This window comes from Macaca thibetana, chromosome 10 (genome assembly GCF_024542745.1).
Source record: "Macaca thibetana thibetana isolate TM-01 chromosome 10, ASM2454274v1, whole genome shotgun sequence".
In the NCBI taxonomy this organism is placed as follows: domain Eukaryota; kingdom Metazoa; phylum Chordata; class Mammalia; order Primates; family Cercopithecidae; genus Macaca; species Macaca thibetana.
In genome coordinates this window covers 13,827,356-13,855,275 of record NC_065587.1, presented here as the reverse complement: position 1 = coordinate 13,855,275, position 27,920 = coordinate 13,827,356, and the positions used below count along the sequence as shown (strand labels likewise).

General features: G+C 57.6%; 4 protein-coding genes across 10 annotated transcripts in view; 2 read left to right on the top strand and 2 right to left on the bottom strand.

The window, feature by feature from the left end:
* Positions 1–9,726, top strand: part of KCTD17 (potassium channel tetramerization domain containing 17) — a 357,579-nt gene extending 347,853 nt beyond the window's left edge. For 3 of the 6 annotated variants that reach the window (XM_050806328.1, XM_050806330.1, XM_050806329.1), the window contains exons 4-8: positions 2,675–2,766; positions 3,755–3,850; positions 5,658–5,783; positions 7,173–7,272; positions 7,454–7,878. In XM_050806328.1, the coding sequence (XP_050662285.1) occupies positions 2,675–2,766; positions 3,755–3,850; positions 5,658–5,783; positions 7,173–7,272; positions 7,454–7,815 (776 nt within the window). In that variant the 3' untranslated portion in view covers positions 7,816–7,878. The other 3 variants (XM_050806331.1, XM_050806333.1, XM_050806334.1) reach the window with 3 other exon arrangements.
* Positions 1–27,920, top strand: part of CYTH4 (cytohesin 4) — a 285,576-nt gene that overhangs the window by 24,362 nt on the left and 233,294 nt on the right. The window lies entirely within an intron of this gene.
* Positions 1–27,920, bottom strand: part of PVALB (parvalbumin) — a 307,642-nt gene that overhangs the window by 255,547 nt on the left and 24,175 nt on the right. The gene's annotated exons all lie outside the window — the stretch shown is intronic.
* TMPRSS6 (transmembrane serine protease 6) overlaps positions 11,765–27,920 on the bottom strand; it is a 39,230-nt gene continuing 23,074 nt past the window's right edge. For both annotated transcript variants that reach the window (XM_050806193.1, XM_050806191.1), the window contains 8 exons: positions 20,295–20,440; positions 19,754–19,852; positions 18,663–18,776; positions 17,120–17,236; positions 16,679–16,847; positions 15,289–15,560; positions 13,152–13,288; positions 11,765–12,567 (listed from right to left, as the gene is read on the bottom strand). In XM_050806193.1, the coding sequence (XP_050662150.1) occupies positions 12,409–12,567; positions 13,152–13,288; positions 15,289–15,560; positions 16,679–16,847; positions 17,120–17,236; positions 18,663–18,776; positions 19,754–19,852; positions 20,295–20,440 (1,213 nt within the window). In that variant the 3' untranslated portion in view covers positions 11,765–12,408. The remainder of the gene's footprint in view (positions 12,568–13,151; positions 13,289–15,288; positions 15,561–16,678; positions 16,848–17,119; positions 17,237–18,662; positions 18,777–19,753; positions 19,853–20,294; positions 20,441–27,920) is intronic.

Here is a 27,920-nt window from a genome sequence, read left to right as displayed (position 1 = left end):
AGCCTGTGCGGCACAGTGCTGGTTGTGGGTGGAGGCAGGGGAGGGGGGAGTCTGCTTCCCAGTGGGGCTTTGGTTATCCCCAGGCCTAGGTGGCAGAGGCCCTGGATATGCCCATATCTGGGCCTAACAAACAGTGGGGAAGCCGTGTCTGGAAGAACGACCTGTTAGCAGAGCCCCAGCCAGGGGCAAGGACTAGAGTCAATGCCAAGTTAACTCTTCTTTGGGACACAGGGTGTGGCTCTGGGTCAGCTGATCCAGCCAGACCAGCTTGAACATGTCACTTCTCCTCGCTGCGTCTCCACTGGTATCTGTTAAATGGGGGCGGTGATCTGCCTCCTGGAGGGAGATGTCATGAATCCTGTGCACAGACAGCACCTGCATCTGTGCATGCCTTCCTGCTCTGGGCCATGATCTGCCCTCCCTGAGCCCTATGGGACACAGTGGTCTGGAGGCCCAGCAACTCTCTAGCAGGTCAGGGCCGCAACACCAGAGTCCACTGTGGGTACCTGGCCCTGCAGAACCCCACAGCTTCCCTGTTAATCCCTGCGGGAGCACAGATACCATGGGAGTGGTCTAGGCTCAGGAGCAGGCCCCGCCGGGAAGGAAGTAAACACCCAAGCTGCGTCACAGCCAGCACCTGTTTACACGCCCTGTGTTCTCAAAGCCCTGCTATTCCCACACCTGCAGACAGGCCTGTCCGGGACTAGAGGATCAGACAGGGCTATCCGGGGGCTAGGGGATCACGCAGGCCTGTCCGGGGGCTAGGGGATCACGCGGGCCTGTCCGGGGGCTAGGGGATCACGCGGGCCTGTCCGGGGGCTAGGGGATCACACGGGCCTGTCCGGGGGCTAGGGGATCACGCGGGCCTGTCCGGGGGCTAGGGGATCACACAGGGCTCGGGCTCATCCAGGGGATAGGGGATCTGAGATGAGACTTACTAGCTGTGTGACATTGAGAAAGTGACCTAACCCCTCTGTGCCTCCATGCCCCCATCTGTGAAATGGGGGACCATAACACCCACCTCACCGAGCTGTCATGAGGATAAAAGGAGTTAATAGCAATGCATCATGGAGTTCAGTGCCTGGCCGGTGGATGTGGGTTGCGGTGCTAGCTGTCTGTCACCTGCAGGGCTCTGCCCAGGGCACTGGGGATAATTCTCGCAATCAGGTAGCAGCACTCCCTGACCTCCTGCTCTGTGTTCGGTCCTGTGTGGGCCCCGGGGACAGAGGGCAGATCAGAAATGTGAGCCCCATCTTAGCCATTTCAGGCGGCAATCATGAAGTACCATAGATTGGGTGGCTTGTGAAAATCAGAAATTTATTTCTCTCGGTCCTAGAGGCTAGAAACCCGAGATCGGGTCCCTGTGGCAGCTTCTGGTGAGGACTTTCTTCTGGGCTGAAGACTGCTGACCTCTGGTTGTGTCCTCACACGGCAGAAAGAGAGGCAGCTAGCCCCCGCCCGCCCCTTCTTGAGAGCTTGTTTGGAGGTTCTAGCAGGGCAGCGCAGCTACTCACACACCCTTGACCAAAGACTGGTCCTCTATCGGGGGTGGTCGCCCTCTTCGACGGAGCTGGCAGTTTTGGGAGGGACACACCTGGAGCGGTGAGGGAGGAAGGGGACATGCACCTAGCCAGCCAGATCCGCTAAATCAACCCTGGCGATTCAGTGGGGTGACAGACGTCACAGCCAGATCACCCTCACATCCAATCAATCTTTCTTATAGGAAGACCGATCCCACCCTGGGGACTGTATCCCCTGATCTCATTACCTCCCCTCCTAATCGCATCACAGTTTTCAGCAGGTGGATTTTTGGGGAACACACACATTCAGCTCATTTGAGCCCTGTCCCCAGGGAGCCCAGAGGCCAGTCAAGGAAAGGGCTCGAAGGTCCCCTGCCTTCTGGGAGCCTAGGGGAGTGGAAACAGCTGGAGGCTCATCGCTTCACTGGTAGGCTGACATCTTCATCTCCCAGATTAACTTAACTGTCAGATGGGGACAGTAAGGCCGGCTCTCCTCACATCCCTGGGACATGTGATGAGCTCGTGTGGGGTGTTGCAAACTAAAGTGAGGCAGTTGGGGGAACGTGTGGTCACAAGGGTATGTACTTACAGTGGGAAGACAAGGGCTCTGGAGTCTGCGGTACTTGAGTTCCCTCTGCCACTTACCAGCTGTGTGACCTTGGACAAGCTGCTTCTCTTTGGGAGCCTCAGTTTTCCCAGTTGTTCAATGCGGATGATGAAAGTACCTCCTTCTAGTTCTGAGAATTCAAAAACGTAATGCGCCTAGCACTTAGAGTGTGCTTAATAAATAGGAGCACATGATCGGGAGTTAGGCAGGGCCCTGCTCATGGTGACATTCTGGGGATCAGTCCCAATGACCCTGCTGTCTCTTGATGGCCCTAAAGCTGCCCCAGACTGTGGCCTGGCAGGTGCCCCTGGGTCACCACGCTCAGCACAGCAGAGCTGTGTGGTAGCCTCTCAGCACCTTCCACAAGAAGCGTGGGATCCAGTGAAGGAAATGCTCCCTTTTGCTTGACCCCTGAGCTCACAGACACTCAGCTCACCCTCAGGGCGGGTGATCGGAGCAGGAGGTGGGTTCCGGGGTGGAGGGAACAAGAGAAGAATGGGGCATGGAGGCAGAAGGAGTGACCTGGGATCTGTTCTGTCTGTGCCAGGGGTCCTGGAGGAAGCCGAGTTCTACAACATCGGCCCACTGATCCGCATCATCAAAGACCGGATGGAAGAGAAGGACTACACGGTGACCCAGGTTGGGAGCAGGGGCAACATACATGCCAGGGCAGGGGCCGGTGGGGAGAGGGAGGCTGGGAGACGGGGCGGGAGGCAGAGGAGGTTGGAAAAGACAGGACCAGTGTTTATCATGGGGAGACCAGGCTGGCCTGTAAGGAGAGGCGTGGTTGTTCGGCTCCCAGGCTGCCCAGCACAGCCCCAGACTGGGAGATGGACACTGGGGTTCAGTCCCTGTCTCAGCCCCATTTGCTCTGTGATGTTGGGCCAGGCTCGCCCTCTCTGGACCTTGATTTCCTCTTATGGGATAGAGAGGGGTGGGAATGGCACACCCATCCCTTCCTCATAGGCAGAAGGGGGTCAGTGTGGAGGTACAGGGTGCCCTGCAGAGGGCAATGCAGGATTAGCAAATTGTGCATTTCGTGGCATCAGATGGTCGCCTGGTGGGCTCGGCACAGGCTGTTGGGGCTGGCGTTTGTGAGCCTGGAGCCTGGGCCTCCCTGGCCAGTCTGCAGGAAGAGGGAGGGAGATTTTCCGCCTGCTCTTGGGGATGTGTAAGGGTTGGAGGACAGGTAGTGAGGAACCATCTCCCAGGCCCACGGGATTGAAGAGGGGAGGCTGTGTGTCTCCTTGAGGGCCTGACTCCTTGAGGGTGACCCAGAATGTTCCCCAAGCCCCACCCATGTTCTTTCTTGAATTACCTGTGTTCTGGTTCTGTCTCCACCCTTGAGCTGGGTGACCTTGGGCAAGTAACTGGACCTCTCTGAGCCTCAATGGAAAGTCCCATAATGCCTAGGATTCTTGGAAGGATTAAGTGAGATGGCGTCTGGTGAATGCCTGGTGAGGAGCAGGCACTCAGAGCATGGCTGCCTCCCCGCAGCCACCTCTTCTTTCTCTTCCTCTCTCCTTCTTTGGGTATGTTGCGGGGGTGGTGGCAGGAGGTGCTCATGCCCCTCCTGGGGTGCCTGGTGCTCCCACAGGTGCCCTCTATGTGACCCTTCTGCCCCCAGGTCCCGCCTAAGCACGTGTACCGCGTGCTACAGTGCCAGGAGGAGGAGCTCACGCAGATGGTCTCCACCATGTCTGACGGCTGGCGCTTTGAGCAGGTGCGCTGGGGATGGGGCATGCCACCAGGACCACCCTAGGGCTTCCTGGCCTCTGACCAAGCAGGCCCCTCCCTTCCTGCAGCCCCAGCCTTGGGTTCCCCACCACATTCCCCGCTGCCCCAGGGGTCTTCTGAAATCAAACTAAACAAGGTTAGGAGAGACCACACTTTGTGGCAGGTTAACCGAGAGAGAGAGGACAGGAGCCCCAGTGGCCACAGGGCAGCACGGGGCATCCTTGTTGGTGGGAGTCCTCACAGCAACCAGGTGGTGATCTGTCTGGTGGCATGAGCGAGTCTCTGGCCCCCGAGTGACAGCCCAGGTACAAGGAGACCAGATCCACATAGGTGAGCGGAGTCCACCTGGAGTCAGCGCCTCTTAGAACTGAGTCAGCACCACGTGATCCAGCAGTTCCTGATGCACAGTGTTCAGGGTCTCTGCAGGGGACATGCCCAGCAGCCAGCATTGCAACATGCAGGGGAGCCCAAAGCAGTGACTTCCCGTGAGGTCTTTGTGGTGAGCGATGGTTCCTCCCAGTCCAGATACAGTTTACCCATCGGGAGATCCTTATCCCAAGGCACTTTATCCCTAGTCATGCAGCTGACCTCCCACCTCTCAGGTTTCCAGAGGAGCAGAGCCAGAAAGTGAGCCCAGGGTCAAAAGTGCCTTTAGAGAAGGAGAGGGTCTTGGCTAACCTTTCTCCACACCTACCCACATGCTCCCTGGCACATGGAGACTGCAAGGCAGAAGGTCGGGGCCCCCAGGATGGCCTGGAGGGATGGAAGAATGGGCCCAGTGCAGAGCCAGAGGCCTGGCTTCACCCCTGGGCCTCGCCACGGACATGCCTGCCACGTTGGACAAGTTGCATCTCCTCCACGGGCCCATTTCCTCATCGGTGAAGTGGGCTAACAGTACCTCCTCTGTAGGACTGTTGTGAAGATTAGAAGGGCCATCAGTAAAGCTTACAGCCCTCCGTAGGACTCCCTATGTTGGCACTAGTGTCGTGCAAATCATTAGAAATCCATATTGAAGTATGCGACCCTCAGAAAGGACTTGGGACCCCCGATGCCATTCCCTGCTCCACCCCTTCCTGGCTGTGAGGCCTTCAGCAGGCCTGAGAGTCCCTCCAGGGACCTGAGAGCTGAATGAGATTCATCACCTGGAAGAACTTTCTTATTTCTTAGCCAGAAGGGCTCTGTGGGCGTGGTTATTCTAGGGACCCTGGAACAAAGGCAGGGCCACTCTGAGAGCCTCTGGGCGTCTCTGGCAATTGCACAGGCTCTCAGAGGCTGAGCAGGCAGGCCAGGGGCCATTGGTCATTTGCCCTTTGGTCTCAGGAGTGGACCACCTGTGCCACCTCTGCTTCCAGGAGTGAAGGGAATATTCTGTGGGGCTCCACCTTGTCAATGCCACCCTGCAACCTTGTCCTGTGTCAGCCACATCTGGAACGGGGGACAGCCGCCCTTTAGAGGCCTCCGCCTGCATTTAGAGAAGGGCCGCCTGGCTCTGGTGCTAGGCTGGGGGTGCTGGCGGGGACAGCGGTAATGCTGCCACCCTCCACCAGGGATCGGACCAGCCAAGCCAGGCGGAGAGGCTGGTCCTGGGGCACAGACCACAGGCACAGGTTGCAAGGGGGAAGACTCCACCCTCCTGCCCAGAGGTGCCCTCTACAAACCCGGGAGCGGACCCGGCAAGCCACAAGAGCAGAACCTGAGCTGGTGTCTTGATTTGAGTGCCGAGGTCTGCCCTACCTGGCCCCACGGCCCCCAACACCAACCTGCGTCTTTCTCCCCATGCTCCGCCCCTCTAGCTGGTGAACATCGGCTCCTCCTACAACTACGGCAGCGAGGACCAGGCAGAGTTCCTGTGTGTGGTGTCCAAGGAGCTCCACAGCTCCCCGAATGGGCTGAGCTCAGAGTCCAGCCGCAAAACCAAGGTGAGCCCACCCGCCTCAGCCTGTGTCCAGAGAAGGTTCCTGTCTCCCTCCACCCTCCCCGCCTCTCCCACCCCTGCGCCTGCACCATCCCTCCACCTCTCTACCCCTGCTGCCCATGCACAACCCCATGCTCACAGCCACCGCCATCCATCCCATGCCACCTGCCGTTACCCAGGCCCAGGCTGGGAGCAGTGAGATGAGAGCATCCCAGGGTGCGGCCGGAGTGGACTCAGAGGCTGCGTGAAGGGGGCCGTGTAGTGGCCACCAGGCACTGTGGCATGGACTAGGGGTCAGGGCACAGCGTGGCACTCTGTATGACTTAGGACAGGGCTTGTCCTCTCCCGGCACCTTTGCTGTGCTCTCTGAAGTGAGAGGGGAGGATCACGTACTCTTTGTGGTGCCTTGGAGCCTGGAGCTTCTGGGATCCCACATGGCCGTTTATTCCCCAGGGACGGGTGCATGTCCCCAGCTGGCCTGAGCCAGGATGGGGAAGCCACCGCTGTAACTCCTGCCCCTTTCCCAGGCCCCCTCCTTGGCCGCTCTGCAGGATGGGGGCAGCCTGGTGGCTGCCAGTCCTGTGTGTCTGCCTGGCCTGTTGAGGCAGCCTCCTGAGAGTGCCCTGGCAGCATCCACTGTACCACTGTGGGGAGGGGGCCGAGCGGGGGTCCTGCCACCCTGGACACAGTGCTGTGGTGGGAAGTCCCAAGGGCCTTCGGCAGAGCCACAGAGCAGGCGTGAACCAGGCTGGGAAGAAGGCAGGCTGCCCCACCTGGGGCCCAGCCCTGCACAGTGGAGGCTGATCTCTGGCTTCCTGTCTGTCTGTCTGTCTGCCTCCCTGTCCTGCTGTGACGCACCCTGCCTGCCCACCCACCCCCACCACTGCCAGGGCTGGTGCTGCCCTGCAAGGGTGCAGAGCGAGCCTGCTCCTTCTGCCTTTTTGGGCCAAAGCCCCTGGACCTGGGGTGTCAGAGACCTGGTGGCATCCCAGATCTGGGTGGTGTCTGCCCTGGGGCTTCCTTGGCCACATTTCTACTCAGGAGCAGTCTTTCCAAACAAGGCCTTCCCAGGCACCCCTCAGGGATACCCCAGTCCCACACCCTCCCCGTTCTGCTTCATGCCCTCGCTGTAGCCTCACTCTATGTAACAGCAGCCAGGCTGACCCCAGAGCATGACCACAGCACCCCATCCTCAGCTGCTTTCCCCAGGCCCTCCCCAAGCCGCCCGGGGGACTGGAGAAGATGCCCCCAGCTTCTGTGGCTGGAGCCCTTCCCTCTCCTGAGGTCCCTTTCACCTTGCCTGAGACTGGGTCTTTGGGGATAGCCAGCAGGCCCTGGCCCCTCTGTTAGTGTCTCCACTCTTTCTTCCCTGGGTCCGCCGGCTGGTTCACAGAGCACGGAGGAGCAGCTGGAGGAGCAGCAGCAGCAGGAGGAGGAGGTGGAGGAGGTGGAGGTGGAACAGGTGCAGGTGGAGGCAGATGCACAGGAGAAAGGTGCAGCCAACCCCCAGGAGGATGATTGCTAAGCAAAGTCGGAGCCTCCCGCCCACTCCCTGCTGGAGCCAGCTGCAGAACCGGGGGCCCCGGGGCTGCTGGGGGGGCACCAGGGTTAGCTCAGCCACTTGCCTGGCGCCTCACCCGCATAACCATCCCTTCTCTCACTTTCTCTTTGCAGCCCAGTCATCTCAGGATCCCGCTAACCTTTTCTCCCTCCCACCACTGCCTCCTCCTCCGCTTCCCGCTGGAGGTCCTGCCTCATCTTCATCCACCTCTTCTTCCTCCTGGATCTCATCTGCACCCTGCCTCTTCCCTCTCTGCCCCTGTCCGGGTTTTCTCTCTGCCTGCTCACGCCTCCATCCCGGGTCTGCCCTGGTCCCAGCCTCCCGTGCCCTCCACCCAGGCCCCCTGGCCCTGCATCCCAGAGCGTCCTGCCTGCCGCCTCCTGCGCCCCTTCTGGTACCTCCTGCCTCCCAGCCCGGGGAGGAGGGGCGCAGCTGCACCTCCTCTGTGCCCACCAACCCTGCCGGGCACCACTGAGGCTGGGCCCCGGCCGCAGGCCCTGCCCCGCCTCCTCTCCTCCCGGCCTCCTCCTCACGTTTCCTCCTTGCAGGTTCCCGTCCGCACTCTCTCAGACCTGAGGCTGAGCTTGCAGTGAGGGCTTCTCCTCGGCCCCTCGCCCGCCCCCAGAGCTGCCATCCCTGGTTTGTAGCTTGGCGGTGCTGGAGGGAGGGGTGGAGCGAGGAGGGTGCTCATCTCTTGATCCTTGGACTTGAGCCGAGCTTTCGGCTGATTATCTCCACCCACCAAAGTTTCTCATCCGACCTTGGCCTTGGGGGTGAAGCTCTGAGAGAAGAAAGTTAGGGAGTGGGAACTTTCCCACCAGCCCATCAGCACCAGAGCCAGGCTTGCGGGGAGGGAGGGACCCGCTGAAGCCAGAGGCCTTGGCCGAGTCCCTGCACATCCAGGAGCTCCTGTGTCACTGCCTTGTGGCATCCCCTATTTCTGTGGGGATGGGGAGGACAGGCCACTTTTGGATACCCTTGGCCTATGAAGTGCCAGCCAGAGCTGGCTTAAGGATTGCAGAGTGTCAGAAAAAAACCTGGCCACATGCCCACAAGCCCCCACCCCAGTCTTTTCTTCCTGCTGTGTGACTTTGGGCAAGTCACTGTCCCTCTCTGGGCCACAATTGCCTCTAAAACGGGGACAAACAGCTGCTCTCCGTGGCTCCTTTCGCCTGGAGCATCAGTGCTTTTCCCAGCCTGACCAACCCCCATCCCACCCCCTTAAGAGTCTTGGCAGAATCTGGCCTCTGTAGGTGGCTGCCACTGAGCCCAAGACAGGGCATGGGGCTCCTGGATGGGTTAGTTGGGCACCCTTCCTGCTCCTCCCCCACTCAATTCTGAATCCACCTTCTCTGGGCCTCAGCCCCATCGCCTTCTCCAGAAGGAAGCCTGTGACTCAACTGCCTCTCTCTCTCTCCCTCTCCCCACCCCTTCAATCTCCTCCACCCCCTGGCCCTGCATCACCCCCTCCTTCCCGGCCCCACCTCCGTCCCTCCCATCCTCCTGTCCTTCCCCTCTTTTTTTTCTAGCTGTTACAAGCCAGAGGCACCCGGATGTGAGGCCCCAGATCACCTCCAGGGACTTGGGGTTCCCATCTGAAATCCTTTATTTTTGTACCATGGGGTGGGCCCCGGGCCTGAGAAGGAAGAAGCCTCCTCTGTCTGCACCTGTGGGGCTGTGACTCACCCCTGCCTCCAGGGCCGGGGCGGGGCGGGGGCCCCCGGGACCTCTCAAGGCCCAAGGTGGGCCCCAGGATCTCTGGGCAGAGCCGACTGCTCATGGCGGACGTGTGGCAACGTCTGGCTGTGTCTCTCCAGCCCCCGCGTCCCCTTTCCCGGGCTCCCCTGCTGCATGGCGGATGCACTCCTTCCTGGCCCAGTCACATCGCCTCCTTGAGCCTTAGTCCAGGGGGTAACTCCTCCCACCCCACCTACCTCACAGGGTTGTTGTGAGGGTGCACAGAGGAGCAAGGTCCCTGAAGGCCCTCGGGCAGTATATAGGGGCCGCCCACCTTCAGCTGCCCTGGGATGGGAAGGACCCAGCCCAACCCCTGGGCGTAACACTGTGTTTGCAAATGGAGATTCAGGTATTGGGGATGCAGGTTGTGGGGAGCTGGCCTGTCAAGAGTAGGGGTAGGTGGCTTGGCCTTCACCTTGGTGATCCCATCCCCAGCCATTTGCATTGCTGGCCCAGCGCCTGGCCTGGGGGGTGGGGAGAGGCAGCAGAAGGGGCTGGGCAGGGGCGGTGGAGGACTCAGGAACTGCCCGGGGAGAGTGGGTGTGGCGGCTGAGCCAGCGGCCGTCCTGTGTTTGAATGCCTGGAATGGGTCCTTGCCTCTCGGCTATGTCGGACCCCACCGTGTAATAAAACCCGAAGGAACAGCCCAGCCTGGCTGTCAACCTCTCTTTCTCTGGGCCACTTTTGGGGAACTCAAGGTGTGGTAGACTGGCCCAGAGGAATGCAGCTTTCTCCTGAAAGCCCAGGGACGCTGCCCTGTTGTCATTTTCCTGGGTGTGTTGCAGGGAGGGCTTGGGGAACTGGCTACATCCTTTGCCCTGGGGCCAGATACCAAAGCACCTGCCCTACCTGGCCAGGAGCCAGAAAACAGAACTCTAGGGAGAGCCCTGGGCTGCCTCTGCCACATCCTAAACCTCTCAGGACGCCGCCACCCCCACTTCTATTCTAACACCTGGGCCACCTCCGTCCCTCCCTATTGCTGCCACCCCTCTGCCCGAAATCCCGGGAAATATAAACACCCCGCCCTCTCCTTTCTCTGAGCCTGCTGGACCCAGCCCAGACCCCAGACCTTCACCCACCCTGGCCAGTTCCTTCAACTCCCCAGTCCTGCCGAGCCTACCCGCTGCTCGAGGAAATCCTGCCGGGCAGTGAGCCCCTAGGGCGCAGGCCCTCCATAGGCTGGGGCAGGGGCACCCTCTTGCCAGCTCAAGCCTGGAGGGCCTCGCCACTTCCCCTGAGGACGCTCCACTTCAAAGCTGGCCTCACTTTTGGGGTCCAACTATCCTTGCAAAAGAGTCGCCAGGAGGCTTGTTAGGAGAACAGATGACATCCCCCACCCCTCCAGGATTCCGACGACGACTGGGGTAGGGCCCACGGTGATTCCAGATCACCCAAGGGATTCTGCATATGTTCTGCCCACCTGCTCTGGAGACGCCCCCTGCTCGCCCAGCTGCCCCGGCTCCTCCTGGCAGGACCCAGGTGGGTGCTTCCCGTCCCTGGTTCCCCTTCTGCCTCATTCACCCACAGACCTGGCAGCAGCGCCCATGCTGGAAAAACCCCTCTTCAGTCTAGGGCCCCTCTGAAGCGCCCTCTGTCCCTTCCGCTCCCAGTTAGGCTTCCAGAAAGAGTTGTCCACACTTGAGCACCCACCCTCACCTCCAGCGGGTCCCCCGGCTCCGTCACAACTGCCCTCAGGGGTCCGAAATCATCCTCCAGTCCATCCCGTGGCGCCGCTCAGTCCCGGCCCATCCTCTCCTTCCCGGAATCCTGCAGTGGCCTACCCAGCCTCCCTGCCTGCCACTCCCTGCACACTGGTGCCAAGGCTGGTTCCAAAATGTGAGTCCACTCATGTCACCCCTATGCTATAGAGCCTACCATGGCTCCACAGAACTTGCAGGGTCAAATCCTTGGCTCAACTCCAGGCTCTGCTATCCCGCCTCGGTTTGCCCCTCTGAATTCTTCAGTCCTTCCCCTCTCAAGCTCTGTTGTAACACTCACTCGGCTTGCTGGGTCCTAGTGTGTCTCATTCTTCCGGGACTCTGTGCCTTTGCACATGCTCTTCCCCTGCCTGGAATATCCCTCCCGGATATTCCCACCTTGACTACCTCTGAACCCCAGCTCAAGTCTCACAGCCTCCAGGCAGCTTGCCTTGACTTGCCCGGTCTGCGCTCCCCTCCATCCCCTTCCCACTGGATCATCCCCATTGCTTCTGGGGTCAGGAGCCAGGTCCTTCACCCCTGTGGCCCCAGCACAGTGCCTACTCAATGATTCAAAAAATTCAAAGGGAATGAGTGTCGCGCTGGAGGGGGCCATGGCAGACGGGGAACTGGGAGACCGGAGTCTATGCCACCTCCACTCCTAACCCCCAGTGCCACCATGAGGATGTCTTAACCGCCTCTCTGAGCCTGTTTCCTTTAAGGTTCCAAAAGGACACCATTGCTCCTCACATCCCTCCCTGTGACCTGAGGGTCCCCAAACGATTGCCTTCCCAGCATTTCTCCTAGGACCTGGGCAGCTGCCCCAGAGGTCCCAGCCCTCAGTGGCCCTCAGTGGCCACGCCTGCTGCCACTGAGCCCACCTTGGCCTTCTGGACACTTGTCAATCAGGCTGAGCTGGAAGCAGGGACTGCTTCAGTCAAGGGCGTGAGGCTGGTGCCCGGGTCCCCATTCAAACTCCAGCAGAGGGGCTTGGATCAGGCAGCTTTATTCCAAAGGGCAGCTGAGCTCACCTGCCGGTGAGGGTCTGGGCTGTGAGGGGCCAGGTGGCAGGCAGGGGTGGGGCAAGGACCTTGGAGTCAGAGCTTCCCCACCTTTTTTGGCTTACGGTGGCAGCCGGCCCACCTGGCAGTCCCCAGGGCTGTGAGGGTCCCCTCCTATGGGGGCACCTTCCATTCCCAGATCCCAAGTTAGACCAGGGGCTTCCGAAGCTGGCATCTGCTCTCTGGAGGCAAGGCTGCCCAAGCAGCCTCTGTACAGAGCGGGGCACAGCTCAGACACTCCTGGGGACGTAGAGCCAGCATTCTTGCTGCTGAGCCACTTCCTTGCAATAGGCAGCAGTGGAGGAAGGGGACGGAGGAGAGAGAATCGGGAGGCAGAAGGGCTGGGTGTGGGCCTGGGTCCCCAGGGGACGTCTTGACCCCCAGCTGCTGGCACTCCTCCATCCTCCTGCCATCACTGGAGCAGACATCAGGGACAAGACAAGATGCCACCTCCTGCCACCACAGGGCCTGCTCGCGCCCCCCTCCCCCCAGAATACTTGTCCCCCTGCTTGGCAATTGCCCTGGGCTCTCTGAGTCCAAGAGGTGGGACCTGCTCTGCAGGGGGGCAGTTCCTCAGGTCACCACTTGCTGGATCCAGCCGATCACACCTGTGATGCGGGTGTAGACGCCGAAGTAGTTAGGCCGGCCACAGCCCAGGCCCCAGCTGACCAGCCCTGCCAGGAACCAGCGGCCACTGAGTGCCTTGCATACCAGCGGACCACCCGAGTCACCCTGAAAGGGGGAAAGGAGAAAGGACTGAAGCAGGGTAAGGGCACCCCCTTTCCAGGCGAGGGGCCATGGGGATTAAGTCCTGACTGTTGGGAATTGACTGGGTGCCAGAGACTCACGTTCAGTCTTAAAGCTCTGCTTTTTCCTCGCCTGCTAAATGGAGAGAGTCCAAGCCAACCCTCTTTGTCCTCCAGCCAGCCTGGGCCCTCCTGGAACTGTGGCTGTGTCCCCACACCCCCACTCTGCCTCCGCCGCCCTTCTGTGGCTGACACGCCTTTCTTCTTCCTTGCATCCACCTCACTGTGGGACCCTGGGCCTAGTGCCTTGTGATGGGCAAGGAGCAGAACTGGGTTTGAGCCTAACACCTGCCCGTCACAGCATCTCTTCTGATCCATGGCTCTGCAACCTTGGGCAAGCTCCTCAACCCTTCCAACCCCCAGTCTCCTCTTCTGTAAAGTGAGGGCGGCCATCGCCACCTTTCTGGGAGGATGGGAGGCTTCAGCAGGCTGATGTGAGCATAGGGCCAGACCCTGATGATGTGAGCAGCATCCTTTCTGCTTTCTCCCTCCCACACTGGGGGTACTCACCTGGCAGGCATCCTTCTTGCCCTTGCGGTAGCCGGCACACAGCATGCGTGGCGTCACCTGGTAGCGATAGGCCTCGCTGCACAGATCCTGTGGGATCAACTGCACGTCCACTTTCTGCAGAGCATTGCTGGTGGGGCCTGTCCGTGGTCAAGGGCAGAAGTGAGATCTAAGGAACCTGGAGCACCTGTTCTCCCTAACGCTCCTTTGCATCTCAGGAGCCTGCTTCTCTCCTGCTCTGCCCACCCTTACCTCTGCTGGGGTTGCACCTTCCCCTCTGCCTCCCTGTCACTTTATTCTAGCTCTTTCTCTGTGGGGTTCATGGAGACAGAGCCCCTGACCAAAGCCCATGTGGAGAGCCAGGCGAAGTGGCTCACGCCTGTAATCCCAGCACTTTGGGTGGCCAAGGCGGACAGATCACCAGAGGTCAAGAGTTCAAGACCAGCCTGACCAACATGGAGAAACCCTGTCTCTACTAAAAATACAAAATTAGCTGTGTGTGGTGGTGCATGCCTGTAATCCCAGTTACTCAGGAGGTTGAGGCAGGAGAATCGCTTGAACCCAGGAGGCAGAGGTTGTAGTGAGCCAAGATCATACCATTGCACTCCAGCCTGGGCAACAAGAGTGAAACTCCATCTCAAAAAAAAAAGAAGCCCGTGTGGATGAGTGTCTTACTCCAGCGTCTTGTCCCCCACCTCTGTCTGTTCAGGCACCTCTGGGCTCTGGCTGGCTCTTCGCTGCTATGTTATAGCACCTGGGGATGTTTCCAAAGCCCACATCTGACCCCTTCACCGTTTCCTTACAACTCTGCAGAGCCCCAACTCTGCAGTCCACCCCAGTGCTTCTCCAGGAGGGCAGCATATCACAGTCCCCTGGGAAGCCTTGATACAAGGGTTTTTCTTGAACCACGCATGGTTCTAAGGTGCAGGTAGGAGGGAGAACTCCTGGCCCAAGATCCTTACACTGGCTGCTCCTTGCCCAGGCACACCTGCCCCCCACCTTGGCCCCTCTGGCAGGCTGCGGATGTTCTCAGGTCTTCCTGCCTTGGCACCTGTGTCTTCACCTGAATGTCTTTTCCCTTTGTCTGGATGTTGCCAACTCATCTTCCAGGCCTCAGCTTAAACAACCCTCCCCTAGAAGCCTCCCTTGACCCTACCTAGGCAGGAGCCTCCTCTGTGTCTCCACTGTCCCTACACCTCCCCATCCATGCCAGCTCTTATCACTGTCTGTCTCCCCCGAGAATGTTCTCTCTCCATCCTGATGTACCCTTCCCTTAACCCCATACCTGGTACATAGCTGGTGCTCAGAAAGTGTCATTGAGTGACTGAATGAGTGAAGGAATAGTGAATGAACCAGCCTTTGCTTTGCCATGACCTCTGCCATCCCCTTGGGTAAGTCACTGTTCCTCTGAGCCTCAGTTTTCCCATCCTTAAAATATCTCTGCAGCCCTGCCTGCCTCCAGATTGTAAGTCACTGTACACATTTGTGAAGCCACCAACACTAAGGCTGCAGGGCATGTCTGTAGGTTTGCCAGCTGGGTCTGTGTCCCCAAAACTGTACGGTGGCCGCCAGGGACAGCCAGCTCTGGTTAGTGAAGGTAGAAAGGGGAGAGACCCTGTTTCTGAGAGCAGTAGCAGGAAGAGCGGGGGCTCTGGAGGCAGCCAGTCCTGGGTTCTAATCTCTGCTCCAGTCCTCTCTGGCTGTGTGTGGAGCCTTGGTTTCTCCATCCATAAAATGGGGCCACAGCATCCGCCCCAGGGCTATTGGATGGATTACGTGAAGTCATGTTCCCCTAAAATTCAGCCTGGATGTGGAAAGTGCTAATAATTAAGAGCCTCCGCCCTTGCAGACCACGTGGAGCTTGCACGTGGGCAGTGGCCCCCCAGACCTCCCCTTTGCCCCACACATAATGCCCTTCCAGAATGAAGGGAAGAGCTAGGAGGGCAGGGGCGGGGGCCTATGGGCCGCATTAAAGGGTGGTTTTGTACCGTAAAATTCAGCCCAATTTGAATCCCAGGAGTAAAGGGCCTGTGGGGTGGAGCCCCAGGACCCCCCAGCCCCGCCCTTTTCCAGGCCGGGTGTGGCGAAGCGGCTCCGCACGGTCTCCCTCCGCCTCCCGCCGTACGTGCCGGCCGCTTACCGCCTTCGCGCAGGGCGCCCCAGCCAGTGATCCAGCAGTGCAGGCCGGGTTCGAAGAAGTGGGAGCGCGCGGGCAGGCAGACGGGACGCACGGCGGCCGAGCGCACCACCGGGTGGTCGAGCTGCAACAGCGCCACGTCGTAGTCGTGGCTGTCCTCTTCGTGATACGGATGCAGGAGCAGGCGGCTCACCTTGAAGGACACCTCTCCAGGCCAGCGCGAGTTCTGCCACACCTTGCCCAGGAACACCGTCCACAGCGCCGGGGAGGCCATGCTGGGGTGGGGTGGGGTGGGGTGGGGTGGGGTGGGGGGAAGCTGCCTCTCCCCATCCAGGGACCCTCAGGATAGCCAACTGCCGCCTGGGACAGTGCCCTCCACACCCAGCCCTCCCTTCCCTCCCTGAAGGCCGCCTAGCTGGTGGTACAGCTTTCAGCCTTCACCCCCTCGGCCTGCCTGGGTTCCAGGCCCCAGCTTTATCCCTCCCTAGACATGTGTGTGCCTCTCTAAGCCTCTGCCACCTCATCTGCAAAATGGGAACGGCATTTTCTACTCGACTGTTCTTGAGAGAATCCAGTAAGACCGTATATCTAAAAAATGTAGCACAGGGCCAGGCCCTCGACACAAATTTCTTTTTTCCTTAGCACTTTACGGACCCAGGCTGCTCTGAGTTCCCCGAGGTTGGTGGGTCCTGGTGGGGAGGGGGTGGGCGTTGACCGTGGAGGAATTGGACTGCCGCAGTCAGCTGCCTGCGTGGCAGGCGGGCAGCCTTCGGGTCTCTCTACCTGAGGGCAGTGCGGAGCCTGGGATGGGGTTAAAGAGAGCTAGGTGGTCAGAGCAACCTGTGCCCCAGAGAGGATACAAAAGAGGATCCCTGTGCAGGTTCTGGGGGCAGGATCTGGAGCCCAGATCTGTCTGCGGGTGGATTGGGGGAGGTTTCAGCCCACCAAGCAGATGGGAAAGATGGCCATGAGGCCTGATGAGATGTCCCCTGGGGGCTCCCTGCTACTTCATGTCACACCTGGGGGAGTGTCATAGCTTATGACCAGGTAGGGCAGTTCTGTCCTTTACTGTATCCCCAGCATCTACCATAGCCCTTGGCACATAGTAAGAGCACAACAAGTGTTGCTGAATGAGTGAATGAGATGAATGAATGAATCACTGGCCCAACTTAAAGCAAGATACCGAAAGTAGATGGCAGAGAGGTAGAACAGTGTGTCCAGGGACCCAGTAGGTCCTGGTGGAGCCAGAACTAGAACCCACATCACAGTAGCCTGTCTGAGGGGTTCACCACCCTTCCCTCTATCTGCAAAGAGCTCAGACACAGTGCACCGCCCACCCAGCCTTCCCTGCCCTTGCCTCTTATGGCCTAGGCCCCCACACCCTCCCCCTTACCTGTCCTCCTGGAAGCAATGGGCAGCTGTTATCACCCAGCGGTCAGCGATGAGGGCGCCCCCACAGATGTGTCGACCCCGAACCTGGAGGCTGGCCTGCCATGGCCACTCACCCTCGGAGGACACGGCCCCACCAACAATGCGACTGGAGGGGCCCTGGAGGCCACAGTCTGGGGATGGGGGGCAGGTGGTGGGGTGGACAGAGGAGGAGGGGAAGGGGAGAAGCAGACAAACAGAGAGGAAGGGCAAAGGAAAGAGATGGAGAGACAGAGAACAGGAGAACAATGGAGGGGGAGAGATCATAAAGACCCAGGTGTGAGGGGGCAGAGGGTGGGATAGAGAGAGACCAGGGAACAGGGGTGAGATTTCCCTCCAGCGTCCTGCTGTGGGCACCCCCCTCCCTCCCAAGCTCCAGGGCCCCAGGCAGCCGGGCAGGGCTCACCACAGTGCTGCTCGTCTGAGCCGTCCCTGCAGTCGGGCCGCCCATCACACTGTGGGTTGGGCTTCTTCACGCAGCTCTGGTCCTCACACTGGAAGGTGAATGTCCCGCAGGGCACCCCTGGGACAGAGGGGATGGGGACAGGGCACAGAAGGTGGGTCTCTGAGCTCCAAAGTAGGGTGCAGGAACGATGGAGCCAGAAGATCCAGGAGGTGACCGGAGAGTCTTTTCCTGAGTCTCCTTTAGGGTTTCCTAAAAGCAGACCATGTCCCCCGCACCCCAGCCCCTCCACTGACACTGGTCTGTTGAGTGCAAAGCAGTGTCTCCATTCTCAGACCGGAGCTCCTGACCACAAGATCATGCCTCCCCCTCTGGTGTGGAACTTCAAAGCAGAACTATGCCTCCACTTTCAGACCAGAGTCCCCACCTAGCCTGGCAGTCTCCCAGGCTCTGGCCCTGCCCGGTTGCCACCTTTTCCTCCCTGCTCTTCACTGTAAAGAACTTTCCACTCCACCACTTGGTCTTTGCCGCTCTCCTTTCCTCCTGCCCGTTTAAGTTTTAGCTCTCACCAAGGGCCAAACGCCTACCTCCTCCAGGAAGCTTTCCATGTCTGACCTCCTCCCTGCCCCACAATCTGCCTACACGGCAGGAGAGTCACTCATCGTATCGTCCTAACAGATAAGCCTTGGAAGGCAGGGGCCGCATCTCTGCTGTTTTATTCCCACTTCCTCACTGCACCTTGCCTATTGCTGGATAGTCTGCAAGTGATGGTCAGTTGGTCAGTTGGGTGGGTAGATGGATGGATGGATAAATAGACCCAGACAGAAGATTGAGCAGAAAAGCCAATGGGTGGAGTGGTGGTCCATTAGGGAGACTGACAGACAGCTAGAAGGTTGGATAAATGTGTGGATGTAAGGACCAGTGGATAGACAGGGTGCTAGGGAGATCAGTGGATGGGTAGGTGGATGGGTGGATGATGGATGGATGGATGATGGATGGATGGATGGATGATGGATGGATGGATGGATGGATGGATGGATGGATGGATGATGGATAGATTGATGGATGAATGGATGGATGGATGATGGATGGGTGGATGGATGGATGATGGATGGATGATGGATGGATGGATGGATGGATGGATGATGCATGGGTGGATGGATGGATGAATGGATGATGGATGGATGATGGATGGATGATGGATGGATGGATGGACAGATGGATGGAACAGTGGCCATTACAGGCAGGTAGTCAGCCAAACTAATAAGTGGGTAGATTGACAGTTTGATGATAGGAAGATCAGTGGTTGCAAAGGTCAGTAGATGCATGGATAAATGGGTAGCTGTATGAATCGATGGACAGACAGGGTGATTGGAGACCAGAAGATAGATGAATGGATGGATGGATGGATGGATAGATATACAGGTGTAAATACAGAGGAGTTGGTGGGTGTTGGGACAAGAAGCTAGAAACCTTTGCTGAAGCATGTAGCAGGCCTAGACTGCCTTTGGTGTCCCTCCAGACACTCAGCCAGGCCCTGCCCTACCTTCCTGGCACCGCTCTTCATCGCTGCCGTTGAGACAGTCAGGCTGCCCGTCACAGACCTTAAGCAGTGAGATGCACGTGCTGTCCTCTTGGCACTGGAATGTGGCTCTGCAAACTGTGTGGAGATACAGAGAGGGGACAGGTGGGAGGAAGCCAGAGGAGCCAGCTGGGGCTTGGCGATGCCTGTAGAAGGTGTGCTGTATTGCACATTACCGATCACAAATCTCTCGCTGCTACTTTATTTTAATTTAATTTAATTTTATTTTATTATTATTATTATTTTTTTGAGACGGAATCTCACTCTTGTCATGAAGGCTGGAGTGCAATGGCACAATCTCACTGCAACCTCCCAGGTTCAAGCGATTCTCCTGCCTCAGACTCCCAAGTAGCTGGGATTGCAGGCTCCTGCCACTACACCCAGCTAATTATTGTACTTTTTGTAGAGATAGGGTTTCACCATGTTGACCAGGCTGATCTTGAACTCCTGACCTCAGTTGATCCGCTCTACTTGGCCTCCCAAAGTGCTGGGATTACAGGCGTGAGCCACTGCGCCCGGCCTCTTTCTCTGCTACTTTACACCCAAAGTTTCACAGCAACCCTGTGAGATACCCCATTTCATTGGTGGAAACAGATGAGGTGACTTGTCCAAGGTCACTTGGCTGAGCCAGAACTTGAAGCCAGATGTTCAGTTTCCGAATATCAGGCACCTCCCCCAGCACCGTGGCAGGATCATCCCCCCGGCCATGAACATCTTGCTTCCCTCTTCCCACATATTTAAACCTTTGACAGGGCAGAGGAGGGGGACATCTCCCTCACCCATTCTGTTCCTTCTTGGAAGGCTGGCTGGGACAGGGGTGGGGGTGATAGCCCTGAGCTGGAAGTCAGGAGACCTGGCTCCCCACTTGTCCCTGCCACTGTCCCACGAGGTGGTGTCATCTTGCCACCCCCGCACAGTGAGAGAACCCCACTTCCTGGGTGTTGATAATGGAAGCTACATGTAGGAGTGGGGTCTCCACTCAGCTCAGAGCAGGGAAGGTGAGGAGGGAGGAGGGATTGGCGGGGAGAGGAGGGATGCGCGGGCGGGTTGCTCACCGCAGTTTCTCTCATCCAGGCCGTTGGGGCAGTCCTTGACCCCATCACAGGCAGGGACGCAGAGTCCGTTCACAGAGCAGAGGAACTCTCCAGGGCAGGCTGCGAAACCACAGGGGACCGTGGAGGCAGGGAGGGCGCCGTTAGGCCATGCATAGCCCCAAAGGCGCACAAAGACATGAATGCACCTGTTCACTCACACACACATGGACAGGCACCATGTGTTCCTGGGCACCCGTGTACACATTCCAAGCAGACATACATATCCAGACACACGCACAGAACACACATACATATCCAGACACATGCACAGGCTATGTATGAGTGTGTATTCTTGCAAACCCGTGTGGCTGCCTTGCACACGTGGGCACACACAAAGCTGCATAAATTTGTGCAAGCACAAACACTCTCTCTCTCTCTCTCTCTCTCCTCTCTCCTTTTGTTCGGCCTCATAAGCAGCTGCCTACAGCCCCCTTGGTGGTTCCAGGGATGGCCAAGAGGCAGGGAGTCACTGCAGGGGGTTCCCCCGGCTGCCCATACTCACGGTCCGACTGGTTGTACAAGCCATAGTGCACCCGCACACCAGGCCCTGTGAGGGAGATCTGGGAGGTGAAATTGATGGTGATGCCGGCCGTGGCCACCACGGGGATCCTCTCGGCGTAAGGCTGCAGGATGCGCAGGCCACACAGCCTGGGGGAAATCAGACACAACTCAGGGCTGCACTGGCTGGTCTCCTGGGTCCCATGCACACAGCAAGGACAGGGCAGCCAGAGGGGCAGGGGGAGCTGCACCCCCACTGCGCCTCCTCTGCCCTGATTTCTCCCTTGGGTGACTGTTCACCCCCAGAGTTATCTTCTAGAAAGTAGCCTGGCTATATCACTCCCCTGCTCAAAATTCTTCAATGGCTTCCCATTGCCTGCCAGATAAAACTCAATTCTAGTCACAGTGACCTGTGAACTGTGAGGTTCTAGCAAGTCAGGGTCCTTCTTTGAGCCTCACTTTCCTCCCTCATAAAACAAGAAAAATTGGCCAGGAGCAGTGGCTCACACCTGTAATCCCAGCATTTTGAGAGGCCGAGGTGGGTGGATCACCTGAGGTCAGGAGTTCGAGACCAGCCTGACCAACTTGGAGAAACCCCGTCGCTACTAAAAATACAAAATTAGCCGGGTGTGGTGGCGCATGCCTGTAATCCTAGCTACTCTGGAGGCTGAGGCAGGAAAATCACTTGAACCCAGGAGGTGGAGGTTTTGGTGAGCCAAGATTGTGCCATTGCACTCCAGCCTGGGCAATAAGAGCACGAAACTACATCTAAAAAAGAAAGGAGGGAGGGAGGGAGGGGGAGAGAGAGAGAGAGAGGAAGGAAGGAAGGGAGGGAGGGAGGAAGGGAGGGAGGGAGGGAGGGAAGGAAAAATTATTTCTGTTGACCTTGAATCTGACAAAAGGCTTCAATGTGTCAGTCGAGGCAAAAGCCCTTGACTGGCCTACTGTCCACAGATATGCAAGGTTATTCGCCTTGAGGTTGGTGTGGGACGAGGGGGCAGCAGTGCTCCCCGTTTAGGCACCATCCTTCCTGCCTCCTTGTGACACTGTGGGTTTGAGGGAAGGACCAGTCCTTCTCCCATGACCAGTAACTTAGTGCTGATGGGCGGCACCTTCTCCGTGCATGGCCTCACGGGGTGGGACCACCCCCAGCTGTGGGAGCACCCTCACATCCCTGCTGGACAACACCGCCCCTGCTCCCCTGCCACAACACCACCAAGAAGATACACTTGTTTAAACAGAGCAGGTGGGGGAACCTCCAGAGAGGCTGAGTCTTTCTCTCCTACCAGAGAACAGGTAGGAGCCCTCCCATCTCTAGGTCATAGGTCCAGGGGCTCCTCCTGCAGAGAGTCTGGCGCACCTCGTCCCCCAGAGTAAGTGGGCAGCGGCGTGCCTTCACAGAGTGGGTGTAACCACTCCCCGAGAACAGTGGAACCCTCCCTCCACAGCCGCCGGGGGTTCCTTTTCATCCCAGGTGGGACACGCTTGCAGAACAGACGGGGACAGCTTCCTCAGCTCATAGAAATGCCTGCCACAGAGCAAATCAGAGCGCTTTGCAGATGGGGAAAACACACACAGGGCGCAGGCTGAAAATCTGCAGGGAGAGCTGAAAATGCCCCTGGCAGAGAAAGCAGAAGGAAATCCAGAGAGCATCAGGAATACCCCTGAGGGCCGATGGAGATACCCCACAGCAAATCCAAACCCCTGGGAGCCAGCCATGATTCCCAGGGGCCAGGCACTTCCCCAGAACTTCTAGAACGTGGTAAGCACTTAACCGTTCAATAAGTTAATCAATTCACCAGCCACTGAACAGCTGAAGATGAGCTTTGAGGCTGTTTTAACATCTCAAGGTGTGTGGCTGGGGCTGAGCCTCATCAGCTATGGCATCACAAGGCCTCGTTGCATGGGGATTCTGAGTTTCAAGCAGCACCTCCGCCCAGGGAGGGAGGAATTGCTCTCATCCCATTTTACAGATGAGGCTCATGAGCGCAGGAGCCAAGGTGTCGTCAGAATCTGGCCTCAGGGCCCAGAAGAGCTCACCTAGCTTGCTTGGCGGGAGGGATCCTGATTCCCACTGCACCAGTAGCTCTGAGGTCTGAGCCCCCTACATCCCCCATGTCCTCCACAGACTTGGCCTAGACTCTGGCACCCCCATAAGTCTATCTGGCCACAGTGATCACGATCTTACCCTTACACCAACCAGCAGTTCTCAGAGCACAGTCAGGGGACCCCCTGGGGTCCAAAAGTCATTTTTTTTAGTAACATTCAGATGTCATTTGCCTTTTTTGCCCTCATTCTCTCATAAGGTGACAGACGAGTTTTCCAGAGACTACGTGATGTGTGACATCGGGACTGATGGAACTCGGAGGCAGATTCGAAGGTCCCGCCTGTGGTCTGTGAAGCCAGTTGTTAAAGAAATGTACAAAAATGTAAAAGGACAGTACTCTTGCCACTAAATGTTTTTACTTTTGGAGAATGCAACTAATTTGCATAGAATATTATTTATATTCAAATGTGTAATGGGCTGATAATTACATTAAAGGAATTAATAAACATTTTAAAATTTTGTTCCAATTTCTAATGCTACAGGTATAGATCTATAACCTGTATAAGCAACAACTCTTTAGGGTGCTCAGTCATTTTGCAGAGAGTAACTGGGTCCTGAGACAGAGCAGGTTGGGAGCCGCTGCCTCCCACCGTGGTTCCCCCAGCCCAGCAGGGCCGGTGGGGGATGAGGCACCGCCAGGGGGCGCCCCTGAGCAAACCCGGCCCTCTTGCCCTCGTAAAACCCAGGAAACCCTGGTTTTGATGTCTGTTTATAAAGTTATCATGGATTGTTTTCCTCACAGAAGGACCTCAGGAAGTAGACAAGGGAGCCAGGGGTTGCAAAGGACTGGTCCGGGGAATGAGGAGTCAAGCACATCCCATGGGCCTTGGGGTGTCCCTCCCACAGTCACAGGGAGATTGTGGAGAGACAGAGAAGGAACCCAAGCCGGGGTTGGAGGGGAGTGGAACGTTTCACCCTAGAAGCAACTGCGTGGAGGGCTGCAGTGTCACCCAAGCCTTGGGCAGGGGCTGTAAGGCAAAGGCACCTGTGCCTGCTACAGGAAGTTCTCTCTATTAACCTCCCGGGAGAGTCCTAGAACCAGCCTGTAGCTGGCAGCAACCTTTCCCCAAGGCTTCACCGCGTACCCGGGAAACTGTCTGCCTGGGTGGCATTTGGTTCTCACTCTGGAGGCCTGGAGCAGGGGTAGAGGTGGTGGACCCCTAGGACAAGCCTCTGCTTAGAAAGCACCAGAGAGGAATTCAAGGCAGGGGCTGAAATCTAGTGGCCCAGGGGGAGTCACTCAGCATAAAGACAATGTGTTTATGCAGCGTGTAGAAATTGCTTCATTGAGTCTCGAGCTAATTTCACATAATAATCCAGATTCTTGCTCCTCTAGAAGGAGAAGGAGAAGAGGAAGAGGAAGAGGAGGAAGAGGAGGAAGAAGGAGGAGGAGGAGGAAGAAAGATGAAGAGGAAGAAAGGAGAAGGAGGAGGAGAAGGAGAAGAAGAGGAAGAAGAAAAAGAAGAAGAAAGAAGAGGAGGAGGAGAAACAGAAGAAGAGGAAGGGAGAAGGGAAAAGGAGAAGAAGGGAAAAGGAGAAGAAGGAGAAGGAGGAGGAGAAGGAGGAGGAGGAGAAGGAGGAAGAAGAAGAAGAGAAAGAAGGAAAGAAAGAAGGAAGGAAAGAAAGAAAGAAAGGGAAAGAAAGAAAAGAAAAGAAAGAAAGAAAAAAGAAAGAAGGAAGGAAGGAAAGAAGGAAGGAAGGAAAGAAAGAAAAGAGCCTGGAAAACTACCCCCGTCATAGGCTCTAGCCCTGGCCTGGCCCCTTGGCGCATCTGAGTTTTCTGTTTCTGCTGCAGAGCTTTCTGGGAGAGGGTGCACATTCTCTGGCTCTCCAGGGCCTCCTGTCCATCAAGTGCTCCTCTCTAGCCCTCTCCAAGAAGCACCAGAAGCCTGACTGCTGCGATGCCTGCCAATTCATCTCGGCTACAAAGTACTGAGTGTCTGAAGGCACATTTTTGCACCGTGTGGCCTGCCTTGCTTCCTCACCTCGTTGAATATGGGGAATATTTCCTTCTTGCCTCATCCAGGAGGTACCCTGTCAGGAAGGGACCTGTCAGGAAGTACTGCCTGGAGGGATAAATGCATGGATGGGTGGAGGGATGGAAGGGTGGGGAGAACACAAGAAGGAAGAAGGAAGGAAGGGTGCATGGGTGGATGAGTGCACACCACCATGCCCTTACCTACAAACAGGTTAAAGGGGAAGGAGGGTCACAGAAGGCAAGTGCTGAAGAGGGGAGGAGAGCATCACCCAGCATGGCCAGAGCTCTGGACCTGGGGCTGCAGAGCTGAACTGACAGCCTGACTTTGCCCCAGGAACAAGCTGTGTGACCTTGGGTCACCCTCAGCAAGCTCTAGTTTTCACATTTGTAAAATGAGTGATCATATCTCCCTTGTGGCATGGTTTAAGGCATGCATAGGAAATGACTTCTTTGAAGCACCTGCTGACGTCAGGTTGTGAGCTCATGGAGGAAGTAGCGGGCGCTCTCCTGCATGGCCAGCCCAGCTCAGGTCAGCCACACTGAAATTCTCACTGAGCGTCTGTGGCTGCCGGCTGTACTGGCCACCAGGGCTCCAGAGAACACAAGGGCCACCCAATAGCCAGGCCAGGCCAGGTCGGGGGTGGCTTCAGCTGGCCTAGGGAACCCATGATTCTGCCTGTCCCCACTGGCTGGGAGTGAGTGGAAATGGTGGGGCGGATCACAAGAGAAATGATGTCACAGGAGAGGAAGCTGGCAGGAGGCAGGTTCCCAGAAAGGGGGAAGCCTGTGCTTTGGTGGCAGCCCGTGAGAGTGGCTTCTGCGAAACGGAGCAGCCGTGGTCAGATCTCACAGGCCAAGTCCTTCTACCACCCTCAGGCCTCTCAAGGGCATGAGGCCTCAGCTGGGCTCAAGTGGGCACCAGGAGAAGCTAGGTAGACAGCAGGTAGGTCGGGGTGAAGGAGGCACCACGGGCTCAGAGGAGTCAGGTGAGGTGCCTAAGGATGCTCAGCCCGTGGGAGGCCCAGGCCAGCCTTTCCTCATCACTACGCTGGCACTTGAGGGTTAAGATACCCTCTCCCCTGACACACCCTCTCCATCAATGGGCATTCTGGGCCAAAGGACTGCACCTCCCCCTCCCTAAAGTGCCTTGTCTGAAAATCTGCTCTTCCCTAGACCTCTCATGTCTTTGCCACCCACACAAGCAGATTTCCAACATCGCTCATTCTAAGAATTTCTCAGCATCTACATGGGATGATCACTATCGCCCATGATCATAACTAGAGGGCACGGTGTCCCAGTGCAGATGGTTCGCAGGTACCACCTCTGCCTTCCCTTCCACAGTCATTCGCACAGGAGGAGTCTGCGGGGAGGGGACAAGAGTCTGCCCCTGGGGATCCTGGACCCTTAATGAAAGTCTGAGAAGAAAGGGCTGGGACTTCCCAGGCCACTCTGCAGCTGGTGGGACAGCCACAGAAACCATCCATCCCCCCATCCAGATGCCGGTGGGTTGGCTGGGGATGGCTGAGGGAGTCACCAGCTGGCATGGGCCACTAGAGGCCCAGAGGGAAGAATCGCACACGTGGACCACACACACATGCACACACACGTGCACAGACATGCATGGACGCACGCACACAGACATGCATCTGTGCACCCACGTGCACTCCGGATCAGGCTGCCTGGCCTTAGGTCTGGCTCAACAAGCTGGGTGACTTTGTGCAAATTACTTCGTGTCTCTGTCTTGGGTGTCTCACTGGTCTATGAAGTCTGTACAGGCACGTGATTCCTCGCTGGGTTGTTGAGGCTGAAAGAGCCAGCACCGTAAACCCCTCAGCTTGTGCCTGCCCAGAGCGGAGTGACGGCCGGTGAGGAACGCAGGGTCGCTGCACTTGACCCACGCCCACGTGTGCAGTGTTCTCCATGCACTGTCTCACTTAGTCTTCCCAGGGCGGGGGTCTCTTTCACGACCTTTTTTCAGATGAGTTACCTGAGGCTGGGAGATCTAAGTCCTCGCCCAGGTAGGAAGCAGAGGAGACAGGTGCTGAGCCTTGGCCTGTCTGGTTTCGACACTAAAGCACTTTCTGCCTCACCAGCCTGACTTGGAATGGCCTTTGGCCAGGAATTAATAAACGCAACTTGTATGGGAAACAGCATCTCCCTGATGGGTAAGTAATCAAAGGTTGGGGCTGGCCTGAACCCCTTATTTCACAGACAAGGAAGGGAGCGCATCTAGAGATCCATGCAAACCCTGACGCCAGATTCCACTGAGCACTTCCACCCCCATGTGGCAAGGGAGGCCTGGACAGAGAGAGGGGAGCTGTGGGGGCACGGGGAACTGCCAGGCCTCATCCTCACCACCCAGCCACCGCTTAGCTACACCCTGACGTCCATCTCCACCACTGAAAGGCAGAAAAGACAGGGACAAAAGGCCAAGTCCTTTTAACCATCGCTGATCCCAGTTTCCCCACCTGTACCATAGGTTGGGTGCTAGGACCAGTCCAGCCCACACGTTCTCTAGCTCAATGGTGCTCAGAGACTCTGGGGAGATCCCTCCACCCCATTGGAAGCTGTCCTAGCACCTCAAATTCACCATTGAGGCATCATTCCTTTGGATTAGGGAAAAGATTCTCCCATCCGTGTTCCACACTCTCTCTGTCATTACCCAAGGGTAGCTCACGAAGTCCCTGTCTCCCCAGTACCCAGACCCTTGCCCGACTGCATCAGGGAGGGAGGAGGGCCCTCCCCCAGGAAGCATGGGGTGGAGCATCCTTTGGCCTGCTGTTTGTGGCTGGTGAGGTATGGGAGAGACCCCAACTGTGGACCTATCTGCGCGTTACCTAATCCTGCTGAGCCTTGATTTTCTTCTCTGGGAAATGGGAACGGTGCCAATGACCACACAGGTTGTTGGGCCAATGCACTGAACACCTGTCTTAGCCCCTAACTCCAGGCCACTGAACTCCCCACAACCCCTGAATGCTGGGGCCCCACCTCTGGCAAATGGAATTGCCATGGGGGTGAGGGATGAGATGGGGGTGTCAGACCCAAGACTGTTCCTTCTCCTTTCTGAGCCTCCCTGAGACATAAAGTTCAGCTCTGGGGTAGGGCGGGAGGCAGGAAAACATGTTCTCATCATTCGCAGAACTGTGAATCATGGATCCATCTCAGGGTCACCCTGCGGGTTCCTGTGAGCGGGGGTGAGGCCAGCCATCCTCAGCCTAAGTGAGCAGCAAGGCAGCCCCAAGGGAGCTCCATGAGGGTCAGGGCAGCCATTCCCAGAGGTGCCCCCATCATGCTACAGATGCCTTCTCTCCAGACAGCACAGACCTGATGTCACCGGACCAGCATGTCACCCCAGCAGCACAGGCCTGATGTCACACTCCATCAGCATATCATCACCAAATGCAAAGCCCTGAAGCCACTGCTTCACCATGTCACCCCCAACAGCACAGGCCTGAAGTCACACCCCACGTCACCCCCAACAGCACAGGCCTGAAGTCACACCCCATGTCACCCCCAGCAGCACAGGCCCAAAGTCACTTCCCATG